Below are 12,855 nucleotides of genomic sequence, written 5' to 3'. Positions count from 1 at the left end.
GCCTCCCCTCCCCTCCCCTAAACTCATCAATGCTGCTATCTTGCAACAAGGGTTTTATTCTTGTGCGTGGTTTTCAGACCTGATCTCCTTCCACATGCACCGTCAGCAGTTTAAAACTCACTCAGGAGAATTCTTTATGGACTTGTGACTTGGCACGTGAAGTTTGGGCTGGCAGTGTGCTGATGCTTTAAAAGGAAGTGGGGTTTTTCATCCTACCTAAGCTTATAAGATTTCACATTATTCAAGAATGCTATTTTTTTTTTTTTTTTTGGTCATATCATTTGAACAACTTCACTTTTTTAGCTATAACTCTATGTTTAATAAATACAACCTGTATGTTTATCATATCACCAAAGAGAATAAATACAATGAACAATATATTTATTATGCTAACTGTATATGTAGCTTAACAGTTAATAAGTCTATTTTAGCAAGTAGGGTAATTCTGCTGCCTTCCAGATTCTGACTCATGTCCTTCCCCAGTGTATCTGGTGTCATTTTTCTGAGCATGCATCACTTTGCATTAATTTGGAAAAACACAGTTCTCATGCACTTTCATAAAACCCCCATCACAGACTCTCCAGTGGATGAAGTTTTCAGTTATTTTGGGATACTGTGAAGCCAGAAAACTTGATAATACTTGCTGAAGGGGATGAAATAAAGTTATGTAGAATCTATTTTCATGTGACATGTCATGTGTCATCTTGAAATAGCCTTAAATCTTGAAATCTTGAAATCTTGAAATAGCCATATTTTGATTTTACCATGAGTATAGTTGGACTGATTTTTTTTTAACTTCTCAATGACTCACAAGAAGGTGTTAGGGGAAATGAATTTTTTCACTCCTTTCATGCAAAAATCCACATAATATTTTTATTTATGTTAGGGGAATGAAATTTTGATGTCTTCATATCCTGGACTACATATTGTGCTCCCAACTGATTGGAGTGTGGTGTGTTCAGGCTGTGAAATTTTACTGAAATTGTGTGGAAAATTTTGGTTGGGCTTTGTATGGAAGCAAGCAGCACCAAGAACTGTGATGAATAGGAAGGAGCCTGGCTCAAATACAAGTCAAGTTGTATCTATCAGATCTGAGAAAGGAGAAGAAATTGAAGAAAGGGTAGAAAGAGAGAGTGAGAAGCAGGAGCTAACAAGCAGACATCTGGGAAGTTGGGGAAAAATTTAGCAGCAGGGGTAATTTAGCACTCTCTAAAGAGGTGAAGGAAAGTGTATAAGTAGGTCAGGAACTGTCATGTTGATGTGGAATATTGGAGCAAAGAAGAGTAATGTGCTCAGAAATGAGGGTAAGAGCAGAAGTTGGGTGGGAGGAGAGCAGATTTGTTTTATTAAATTAGTGTAATCAATAGAAAAATAGAAAAGGCTTTCCCACATGATATGTTCTCTTCTTGGGGGCAGCAGCAGTAGCTCACTTCATGGATATTAGAGATTTTTTAAAAGAGATGCTAAATTTGAAACAAGTCTGGTCAATCTGCTCTATTCACACAGCTGTATTTTCATTCAGAAATGCTGCTGGACACTAAGGCAGAGTAAAGTCCTTCTTGCTTAAAGGCCTTTTTGTGAAGGGCATTAAAAATGGAAAAGAGTAATATTTAAATTTCCTTTGAGAGTGTTGTTAATAAACACAGACAGCAGTGTAAATTTGACCACATTAATCTTTTGCAGCTGAAACTTTTAATCCTTTAATAGGTAAATGGAGTCAGCTTCAGATATGAATGTAATCCCAGTTTAATTAAATCAATATAAATATTTAACTGGATCCTTTGCAGTTTAATCAGTTTTGGACCCAGTAGTGCTACATGTTGCATAAAAAACTGGTCGAGAAACTGACTCCAAAATCTACATCCACCCCTTAATTTACTTGTAATACTGTATATTAGGTATCTGATTTTGAGAGGCAGATGAATATGATGCTCCGTGGGAGATGATAGATAGAAGCAAAATGAAATCAAGTAAAAGACAGGAGGATAGAAAATACAGCCTCTGCAGATTTTTCTGAATTGAAAGTCTGGGGACCAGACTAATCTTGAGTGGTTTATGTAGGTCAGGCGTGTTGCACAGTCAAGCTTTCACATACCATATTAATTCTATTCAACTAATAATTAATTACAAATCAGGCCAAGCGATGTACTTGGGGGATAAAAAGGACAAGAGTTCAGACAAACACCCTTTCTATTTCCTTGTAGTCAAAATTCCTCCCTCAAGGAGGGCTGCAGAATCAGCTAGTGATAGCATGTTGCCTTGGTGGGGTTACACTCCTCACACAGCTGCACTCAGAAGTAACCTTGGTGAACCAGCTTTGATAAAAAATAAGAGACTTTCATTAGATAACATGACCTCTGCTAATTCTCTGTATTATTCTCTTATAGGATGTTTGCCATCCCTAGGGCACAGAATTATTTTTCACCATGAGGAAGGGCTCATTTTTGATGTAAGTTCTAAGGAATTCCTTTAATTTCAGTATACTCCTACATATTTACACTATGATAAAGATAATTCAGTGAAGGCATAATAATGTGTCTATGTCTCATCAGTTCATTGGTGAAATACCATAGATACAAAAAACTGCACCAGTACTTTTGATGTTCCCATGTCTGCCAGATTATCTCAAGCAGAGTCTGATATGCTGAGGGACAGGACTATAGCTCTGGGTGAGAAGGTGCAAAGAAAATAGATAAATTAATTATGAGAAGAGAGAGGTTCACAAGGACATGGTTTGCTCAGTCCTGCAGTCACTTTGCAAAAAAGAAATTGTTAGGGGCCTGATCTTGAAATAATTTTGTATTTTCTGAAATCCTTCTGGTTTAATTCCCTCTTAACTCCAGAGGGACTGCTAACATGAGCTAAGTCTGGCTTCTTGGCAGCTGAGCAACAGGGATGAGGCAATAGTAAAATGGCAGTGTTCATTTAACTCTCCACATCCTCCAAACATCTAGCTGGGATGAAGGTCCAGAGTCACTGTGTAGCTAATCAGTGTCTTAAATTTTCCAGTAAGGAATGGGATTTTGATCACAGAATTTCTGTTTCCAACAGCTGAATATATTTGCACTTAAGGAGCAGGTTTCAGTTCCCTGTTTTTCCTCACTGGCCAGCTCCTTATCTCACTGGCCAGCTCCCTTGTGGGGCTGGATGAGTGGCTGCAGGCAGATACAGCTTTCCCAAAACGCTGTAATTGCCCTAAACAGACGTTTTGTTACAGAGGGTCTTCTGTCAGGATCTGTGCTCAGATAAATTGTCAGGGATCCAGAGTGAGTATAGTGAATATAATTTAGTTATTGAGAAGAATGGCAGCTGTGTGTGATGCATACAAAACACTAATTTGTGCCAGCCTCCATTTTGTTGAAAGATGCTGGGGTCTAATGAAAAAGGAAGTTTCTTTCTCTTCTTTTTAAGACAGTGTAGACTTGCTTTAGCTGGCTGGTTGTTAAATTACCTGTGAGGGAAAAAAAACCCCACACTGAATTTAAATTACATAGAAAAGAATTTTGAGTGAGAAAATTAGAATTTTCTTCCAGCAAATAACTTGAGAAGTTGGAGGAGCTTTAGTTTGCTGAAGTTAAATCATTCCTTGTTGGCCTGGAATAAATTGCAGAACTCTATTTAAAGTGAGTGATGCTTGTGATATTAATGACACTTTCTATTTTAAGGGAATCATTCCTTTGAAACTGTATTTAGATGATCAGCTTAAGGCCTGAATAGGTTGCAGCAAAATTGATGCAAATTTCTGAAGTATTTTCTGAGTGCTGCTGGCTCTGTAAAATTATTAGTTTAGTGATTAACATGGTTGAGTATGTACTTTGTCCAGTGGGTGCATGTGGGACTGTCACAACTTAGATAATGGGGTTAGTTTACAGAGAGGATGCAAGTTTAGCAAGAAATAACTTTTAACTAACTTTAAAGTTACAGATTCTGAACTTTGGTTGTCTTGTGCAAGCCCTGTGTCTTTGGTTGCTTATGTGCATGACTAGCTCCTACATACAGTGACCAATGAAATTTATATTTACTTTGTGTAGTTGTAAGTGCTGTCACAAAGCAAAGCACTAGCTCTCATGCCCCTGAGTGAGGAACTGAGCTGTTCCTTGTGTTGGGAAAATCTAGACTTTGTTTCAGCTGTGGGTAGGAATGTGACAGAATAGAGTTATTTGTTTAGCTTTTAAATGGATTTCATCTGTGTGTGAATAAGGAAGTGTATGCTACCAAAATGGACTTGGTGTGAGCACAAAGCACACACCATCCAAGAAGGGGCCTGAAGATATTCTGCTATAAGCATGCACTGATGTGATAAACTCCCTAAAGAGGCTCATTTCAGCTGCCAGACACAAGTTTAGAGAAGTGGCTTATCTCCAGGAGGAAGGTATGTCTTCTGTGTTGCTCCTCAATGTCCAAGAAAACTTTACACTTGGAGAATTGGCTGACAGAAGTCGTGGCAAGCCACTGTGTCTTAATTAAAAATTCTTACCTGTTAAATCCTTCTTGATGTATTGCTTAGAATGTGGCATCAGCCAAAGGCTTTTGCTTTGGAAGCAGCCACTGGAATAACATGGGATGTCCTAGTTAGTGTTGTTAGCAAATTTCTTAAAAGAGTTAGTTAATCTTACCTGCAGACTTTGGAATTAATCAAGCACTGGAACAGGCTGCCCAGGAAAGTGATGAAATCACTGCCCCAGAAATGTTAAAAAATGTATAATTGTGGCCCTATAGTTGTGAAGGACCTGGCAATGTTGGGTTAATATTTGCACTTTATGACTTTAGAGGTCTTTTCCAACTTTAATGATTCTATGGTTCTATGAACTAGGGAACTTTATTTTCCAGCTGGGAGATAGACTCAGTCATTGCTGCATGCTTTCCCCCAAACTGTTTCTGCTGTAAGTCTGTTATCTGATGTTTTGAAAACAAATTAAATTGTAGGAATGCAGCATTAAATAGTGAAAATTATTCTAACAACAAGAGGGCAGCTGGTGGATTAGCAGAACTGTATGTAGGTGCTGAAAGTGTTAAACCATCGGTTTTCTCTACTTTAGCTGCATTTTCTCTTTGTGAGGAAGTTTGACAACAAGGACTAATCGATTTCTTTGTGTTGAATCACTGCCTGGAAAAGCCTTATCTTGAGCTGAAGAGTAGCTGGATAAATTAGGTGCCAGAATTTCAACATTGCTGGAAAGAATCCAGACTTGTGAAGCTGCTGTGCCACAGCCCGATGAGCTTAGATGAGCAATTCTCTTGGTATGTTCTTTTTTCTTTTCCCCACAGCAAGCTCAATTCCAAAGTTTTTCCTTCCTTCTGGGCTCTGAAATCATATCCTTCGGGAATTAGAGCTCACAAGTGTGACTTGGTGGAGTTTTAACAGTAGGTGGCAGTGGGCAGCAAATCTAACCCAGCTGCCCTCCACCTCTTCGATTGCTGCTGCTCTCTTGATTTATGAGTAACTCTGAAATTATTGTCTTAGAAGCAGTCTAAGAGTCATATTCAGCTTTTTGCTGAAGAATTGAAGGGTTTAGTAAAAAATACCCATAGGTACAGCTTTTTTTTCCCCTTTGAATTCTTACGAGTTCTTGGTAAAGGAATGTTACCTGACAATCCTTCAAATTTTTGTCAGGACTTTAAAAGGGGACTTGGCTGACCTGGAAGTGGTTTTAGGCAGTCTGGTAGAGCAGAGGATGTGAAGCTACTATTGAAATTGCGTAGATACAGCACTGAAGGAATTAAGTGGAGTTTTTGAGTTCTAAGTAGTGTGCTGAGAGCATGAAATACAGCAGTGTTTTCCAGCCCTGTCCTACAGATCCCATTGTATGGAAAGACTAATGACAAGAAAAGATGATGCTATTTATTTCTACTGATTATCATTACCAATACCATCTGTAATATCTCTGCTACTGCAGGTTTCTGTGATTCAGATCACGTAGATCTCCTGTGGAAAGAAGGATGATTCTGCTACATTTCTATTTAGTGGTTTGGTGGATTTTTTTTCCCCTTTTATTGGATACTTTTCAAGCCATTCCAGGAGAAGGAACTTCCCTTGAACCCTTGCTGTGATTACTTCTAGGGAGCTGCATGTGGCCTTATTCAAGTGCAGCATGCTCTGTTTAGGCCACCAAAAGTAGTGGGAACCAGGGAAGAGGGGCAGAGCTTCAGTCTGTGCCATTGGCTCCAGGTCCTGTGGATCCTTTTCCTGGTAGCTCTGTGCATGCAGGGCTGGGAACTGCTGTCCCTTGCCAATGCTCCTGTGCATGACTCTGTTATCTCCAGCTGTCAACACTCTGGAGGTTGAACCTGTGGTCAGAAACGTCCCATATTCCTGCCCTCTCTGGGGGAGCCATCAGCTCTCTGCTCGTAAACCAAAAAGTCTTTCCTGTAATTAATAACCCCTTGTGAGAAATTCATGCCATGCTTATCTAGTGAAATCATGTCTGAGTGGCTGTGAGGAGCAGGAATGTGAGGTGCTGTAGGGAGGGTGAGCAGTGCTGCTGAGACAGGCACCAGTACAAGTGGTTTTGGCCCTGCTTTACCTGCAAACCTGGCCAGCACTGTTCCCTCTGCTGGAGGGGAGCTGGGATCTGAAGTGCCAGACCAGATGGCACTGGGGGCCTTCATTGCAGTGTATGAGTCACAGAGCCTGCACAGAACTGGAAATAAATAGGTGCACCCCTTGGAGCTTCATTTCCTTAGCAGGGATGGGGTTGGAGTTCTGTGTGGAAGATGTCAAAGTTAGAACTTGAGCCAAAAGAGACTCCTGTGGATTGGCCTGAAAGAGGCTTATGCTAGCAAAATGTGGCTGCCTTGCACATACACTCATCTGAAACACCTTTTCTGCTTGATTTTTACCCAATCATTGTCAGGTTTATTTTTCAGGCTTAAAATTGTTATTTCAATATTCTAATTATTAAACTTGTTTGTGTCTGTATTTAAGGAGTACATTAAAAGATCATACTCCTGATTTTATCCCTTACCAGCTAGATGCTTCTAAAAATTCAGCAGGGATTTGCAGAATAGTTAGCTGAAGTGTGTCCAAAGAGGGACAACAAGGCTGGTGAAGTGTTTGGAGCACTAAGGCTTCTATCAGAGGGACCTCATGGTGCTCTACAGCTCCCTGAAAAGAGGTTGTAGCCAGTTGGGAATTGGACTTTTCTCCCAGTAAAAAGTGATAGAGCAAGAGGACATGGCCTCAGATTGCAGCAGGAGAGGTTTAGATTGGATTTTAGGGAAAATGTCTTCATTGGAATGTATTAATTCAAAGGCTGCCCTGGGGAGTCACCTTCCCCAGAAGCATTCAGAGGACACAGATGTGGTGCTCAGGGACACGCTTTAGTGGCAGACTGTTGGGTTAATGATTGAACTCCATGACCTTAGAGGTGTTTTCCAAACTCAGTGATTCTATTACTCTACAACTCTAAGAATTTCAGTTCTCCATTGCCACCTGCTCTAACAGGTAACATTTTCATCCTGTTAGATAAATCTAAAGTGTGAGTTTTAAAAAGACTAGCAAATTAAAGCAGTCTTTGTCAACGTTCTGTGTGTAGGTTGACCCATACATGAAGGGGGTGGAGAAGTGAATTGGAATTGGTGCAAATCGGGAAATGTTGGAGTCAGTGAGTCAGGGGTCTCTCGAAAATCTTCAGAGAGAAATCAGAGTGCAGGGATTGAATTAAAGCCTTTGGATGGATTGAAGTATATTAAGCCACTCACACGTGAAGTAGACATTTAAGTTAGTAAGTTAGTAAGATTTAAGGCAAATTCTAATGCTTTTAGTAAGTGAAAGGTTTCAAATGCCAGAGGAGCAAGTGAGTGCTCTAGTGAAGGTTGAAATATACTGATATCTTCAGTAGAGGCTCCAGGCCCACAGCTGTAGACAGGACTTAGTCATAACAGAGCTATAGTAAGAATGTTGCTTACATTTTTCAGATAGAACAAGACAGATTGTATGTGTAGTGTTATACATAACCTGGTGTGCTAAGAAACTAGAATTCTAATAGGTGAAGGAGTGGAGGTCTGAACTTGCATCTTAGCTTGTTGGAAAAATCCTATATAAGAGTATGTATTGGGAGAGGTGGTGCTGGTGCTTTTAGCCATTGTGGCTTTTAGCCACTTGCTTTTAGCCAATGGCTTTTGCCAGGGCTTCTAGCCATTCCCTCATTGCTGCTGCTTTGCCATTGCTTGTCTGCTTGCCTGTTGAGACTGATGTGCTTTGTAATAAGATGTGCTTTGTAATAAATGACCTTAGCAACTATTAGCTGCTTTGCTTATTTAAGATAACCCGACTAAGTAGGAGTCTATAGAGCTCCACAGTTGGTTCCTTAGAGCACGGGAGGTCGTAACCTCACAGGGAAAGAGCTGCTGGGATATCCGCGGGGTTTGGGAGCAGTGCGGCTCTTTGCTCGCGTTCGGGCGGCGCATTTCCCATCCCGGAGCCCCCCAGCCGTGCGGGGACAGGGCACACGCTGGCCACGCGCGTTTCCCGCCGGGACAACGGGGAGTCGCTGCTCGGGACGCTGCCGGGGTACGGGGCGGGGCTGTGACGTCACGGCGTTGCCTGGAGACACCGCTCTGTGTTCGTGAGGGGCCCAATGGGCGCCGGGGGAGGTGACGTCATGCCGGCGGCGGCGGCTCCTCATTGGGCGGCCGTGGCGCGGGGGCGACGTGCAGGGGGAGGGATGCGGGAGCGGCCCGGGGGTCGGGACCAACACGTACCGGGGGACACGGCTCGGGATTTTATCCCTGTCCCCCCCACTGCAGCAATATTGCATTAAACAGTGCTTGCTTGCCGCCTAGGAGCCACTGGGGAAAGGGGCGGGGAGGCGTTAGTAATGCTCTCAAAGTTTCTTTACTGCTTTAGAAAAAGAGATGTTTATATACAAATTAGGTTCGTGTTTTGCTCTTCATCATCTGGGAACTTCTAATCCCCTCCGCTTTTATCCTGCCAAATTACCGCGAAAATTTTATTTAATTCGAGGAGGAAAGACGGAGCTGGTTTTCCTGCCGAGAGAGCCCCGTTACGGTGCTGATGGAATACACTTTCCTTGCAAGCCTTGAGTGAACTTCTGAAGCGCTGCTAGCAGAGTGCCTGGGTTAGACATGCGTGTCCTGCACACTGCTCCAAGGGAGAACTTTCCCCTCCCTCTCAAGCAGTGTGTGCAAAAGATTTGTGGGGATGTTTTCTGGACAGCCCAAGTAATACTTTGTCATCTCAGTGAGGTCTGACTTGATCGACTCACCAGGTCCAAAAATAACAAAAAAATAAAACGCGCCTTGGGCAGGGATGCTCCATTGACTGCGTACACGAGGAGCTGAATCTGTAGGACGGTCCATCCGAGGCAATAGGGATGGCGGGGCTCGCAGATCAGGCTGGGGGAGGCTGTGCTGTTGAAACCCGACCTCGGCCGGTGGCTTCCCACCGCGCTGCCGATCCAGGGAACACCGGGCTGCCCCTGCCCTCCGCGGCAGGAGGAGCGCCCGTGGGGAGTCCCACGGATCCCGTACTGTCACAGCCCCGGCAGGTCCGACCTCTCCCGCGGAACCTTTCCGCGGCGCCCCGGCCGGGGCAGGAGGCGGGCCGGCCCCTCCCGGGGGTGGGCGGCGGGCGGGGCGCGGCGGCTCCTCCTCGCCGGGCCGGGGTTAGTTTCGGAGCGGAGGCGGCGGTGGGAGAGTGGCTCCCGGTGGGAACAAAGCGGTGAGGCCGAGCCCAGCCGGGTGCCTCCTGCAACAGGTCGTCCCGGCGGCAGCGCAGCCCCCGCACCCCCGGGCCGCCGCTCCCCGCGCGGGTGGCGGGGCCGGCACCGGCCGCCCCCATGCGGTTCGGCTCCAAGATGATGCCGGTGAGTCCCGGAGTGCCGCGAGCGGAAAGTTGGAGCGGGGCAGCGGGAGGGAAAATGGATCCGGCGGGAGGCGACCCTCCTTCCCTCCGGCATTCCCCGCCCGTCTCCCCCCGCTCAGCCCGGGCTCCGCGGGGGCTTCCCCTCCCCCTCCCGGGTTTTCCTTTTCTTCCTCTTTCACGCCGGGATCAACTTGTTAGACGGGCCCGCTGGAGCCGAGCCAGGGCCGGCGGGGCCCCGCAGCAGCGCGGGGCGGAGGGGGGCCCGCGGCGCCCGGGGCTCTTCCTTCGCCCCATTCCCGGGGGATGAAGCTTCCCTGGCGGGCTGCTCGCGGGCTGAACGGGCACTTGGCTGGCTCCTGCTTTCCTCTTCTTCTTTGTTGTTTTTTTTTTTTTTTTTTTTCTTTTCTTTTCTTTCTTCTGTTATTTTAATGCTGAAAAGTTCTTGGAGTTGGTTGAGCCGTGCCGTCCCGGGCGGCGGGGGTGGCTGTGTTTGGAGCTCCCGGAGGAAGATGGTGTCCACGTTGTTTACGGTCCGCAGCGCCCGCGGGCTCTGGGCAGGTATTCCCGACCTCGGCCGGGAGAGTTTCGGCGGCTCTTGTGCCAAACCTGCCCGGCTCTGGGAGGTGTCTCTGTTTTAGCGCTTTCAGAAGGAACACGGAGCACCACCTCCTCTAAGGAGTTTTACTGTGAATTTTAAAACTGCACCGTTTTTCAGGTTAGATGAAAGCAAAGCCCAGCAGCTTTTCCTTAGTTTGCAGCACAATGTATGTGAAATAGTTTCCTTTGCAAGTACACCTGCCACTGTATACCTGGCTTTAGTGGCAGGGATGCCCCGTGAAACCCAGATTCTGTCGTTCTGCTAGACTGGAGCACGTACAGAAAATCGCGACGAGCTTAATACCTATTTAGTCAAGCTTAATACCTATTTAGTCCGAGCTGGGGGTGCTTTAAAGTCTCCTCTGTGCCATCCTCCCCCGGGCGATGTGGCCTGTCTTACCGAGTAGCTTTGCACGCATAGGTGGTTCCTTCAACAGCACTCTTGTATCAAAGATTATTTCTAGTTTAACTCTTCGAGGAACTGGCTGAAGCAAGCGAAGAAGGAGCTGTGCTGAAAGGTGAAACTGGGAACCCATGCTGGAAGGATGTGGGTGTTTCAGGGAAGCTTGTTTTGCTGTAGGTGTGAGGTTCTTCCCCTGCAATTAGGAGGAAATAATGAGCGATAATTTGATCTCCAGAGCGCTAGAGAAGGCTGGTGACGATTGCTCTAGCTAATGAGGGAGGAACAGACAGAATATGAGCACAACTGGATTAAATAGCATGTGTGTTGTGCAACAGTGCTGTTGTCTGCCTGTAAAAGCTTGGAAAAACAAGCAATAAATATAATAAGGTGTTAATTCAATCCATGTCAGAACTGAGCTAGGTAAGCGCTCTCATATATCAGTGAAATCTCCAGGAGATGCTGCTGCTGGTGAGTTCCTTGTCACTGAATTCAAATAAAGGAGAAAACAAACAGGCAGCAGTCTTATCCCATCAGCATTTGCAGGTGACAAGTTCCAGAGTGTGCATTGCCTAGTGGCTCAGACTTCTCTTTGGTTGATGACTTAACTCATTAGTGATTCTGGTTTTTAACACATAAATAAAGGGATGAATACAGCCTTTTCACATTGTTTACTGCGAATAATGGAGGGTTTGTGAGGGTTGAAAGTGGCTTAAGGAATTAAAAGTGTAAGTATTTTGAGTATTGGAACTTTTAATTCAGCTTAACAAGCTTTTCTTCAGATTTCCCCTTTGTATTTTAGTTAATAAACTCCCTCTTCGTTTTTCTTTTCACAAAAAAATTAAAAATTTGAGATGGGCCAAGAAGGAGGTTTTGAAGAAAGGAGGGAGACGGGCATGAGAGCTCTTTTATTTATTCAGTAATGAAGTGTTCATAGACTTCAGTATCTTTTGATCCATTGTTTGAATGAGGAGTAGCAGGCTGGCCCTAAACCATCTACAAAATGTTTTGTTTCTTAAAGTTTAAGATGTCTCCTTCTTTTCCCCAACCTACAAATAAAATAATCTGTGTATAATTTTTAACTCTTAGCTGCAGGTCCACCTCCTGTGCTGCAGAAGAGAGCGTGGGCAAAGGATTAAACAACACAGTTTGTTGCCCAAGTGGGAAATACAGGCAACGTGAGCCCAGCCAGGAATTCACCTCTGAGCAGCTGCCAGGGAAAAGCTGGGAAATTGCTGTAGCAGCATAACTACTTGTGCTCTTGGGAGACTACCCTGAAATGGGAATGTTTTCCTTGTGGTAATGGCCGGTAGGAGCTGAACTGCTGCTGTAACCATCTGTCAGGGCAGTGTGATTGAAAGTCTGCACGAGGGTGTACCGAGAAGCAATTTGTGTGTAGCTGTACTGATGAAGGTAATAACAGGGTTAATGCTGGCACACTGTGTGAGGTTGTCTCACCTTTCATCTGTGAAGGCTTGTGGGAGTGTGACTGGTACTGTTAAGCAGTGAAAAGGAGCTGGAAACAGCTTCTAAAATAGCATTATTTTTCCACAGTATAGTTGGTATCTCTCCTTTTATTTTACATTATTACCCTAAAAGGAGCATGTATTGAGAAATAATTTGGGTCATTATGCATGCTGGATAAATGTTTGGGGTTTTTTTTTTTTTTTCTGTCAGAATGTGGGATGTGGTAGATTGAGCTACCCTTTAATACCCAGAGAATTTTTAGATCAAACCCCCCTTGATCTAGATAAGGATTAAATTTTCAATTTGAGTTATGTGCATTGGTTACTAGGGGCCTCCTGAAATCAGGATAGATCCAGACCTGCAGCTATATTGTTAGGGAGTAACTTGGCAAACTTAATTCCTTAGTAAGTTTTGCCTTCTGTCATCAGAAATGACTGAAATGTCTGACACTGAAGTTCTTGGTAACCATGTGTTCTTTTCTAATAAAGTTAAGCTTTCAGGTGTAACACTGCAACTTTGATACCACAAGGAGTTAGTGCTTTCCTTCTAAACTCCAAAATCTTGT

At 44.3% G+C, this 12,855-nt stretch overlaps 1 protein-coding gene across 3 annotated transcripts in view; it reads left to right on the top strand.

Moving 5' to 3' along the window:
• Positions 1-5,185: 5,185 nt before the first annotated feature.
• TP53BP2 (tumor protein p53 binding protein 2) overlaps positions 5,186-12,855 on the top strand; it is a 56,080-nt gene continuing 48,410 nt past the window's right edge. For 2 of the 3 annotated variants that reach the window (XM_056486800.1, XM_056486799.1), the window contains exon 1: positions 9,618-9,827. In XM_056486800.1, coding sequence (XP_056342775.1) covers positions 9,801-9,827 — 27 coding nt within the window. In that variant the 5' untranslated portion in view covers positions 9,618-9,800. Of the gene's footprint in view, positions 5,242-9,617; positions 9,828-12,855 lie in introns of those variants that run through there. The other variant, XM_056486802.1, reaches the window with a different exon arrangement.

The sequence above is a fragment of the Oenanthe melanoleuca genome, chromosome 3 (assembly GCF_029582105.1).
Source record: "Oenanthe melanoleuca isolate GR-GAL-2019-014 chromosome 3, OMel1.0, whole genome shotgun sequence".
NCBI classification, from domain to species: Eukaryota; Metazoa; Chordata; class Aves; order Passeriformes; family Muscicapidae; genus Oenanthe; species Oenanthe melanoleuca.
This window is presented reverse-complemented; position numbering and strand designations above follow the sequence as displayed.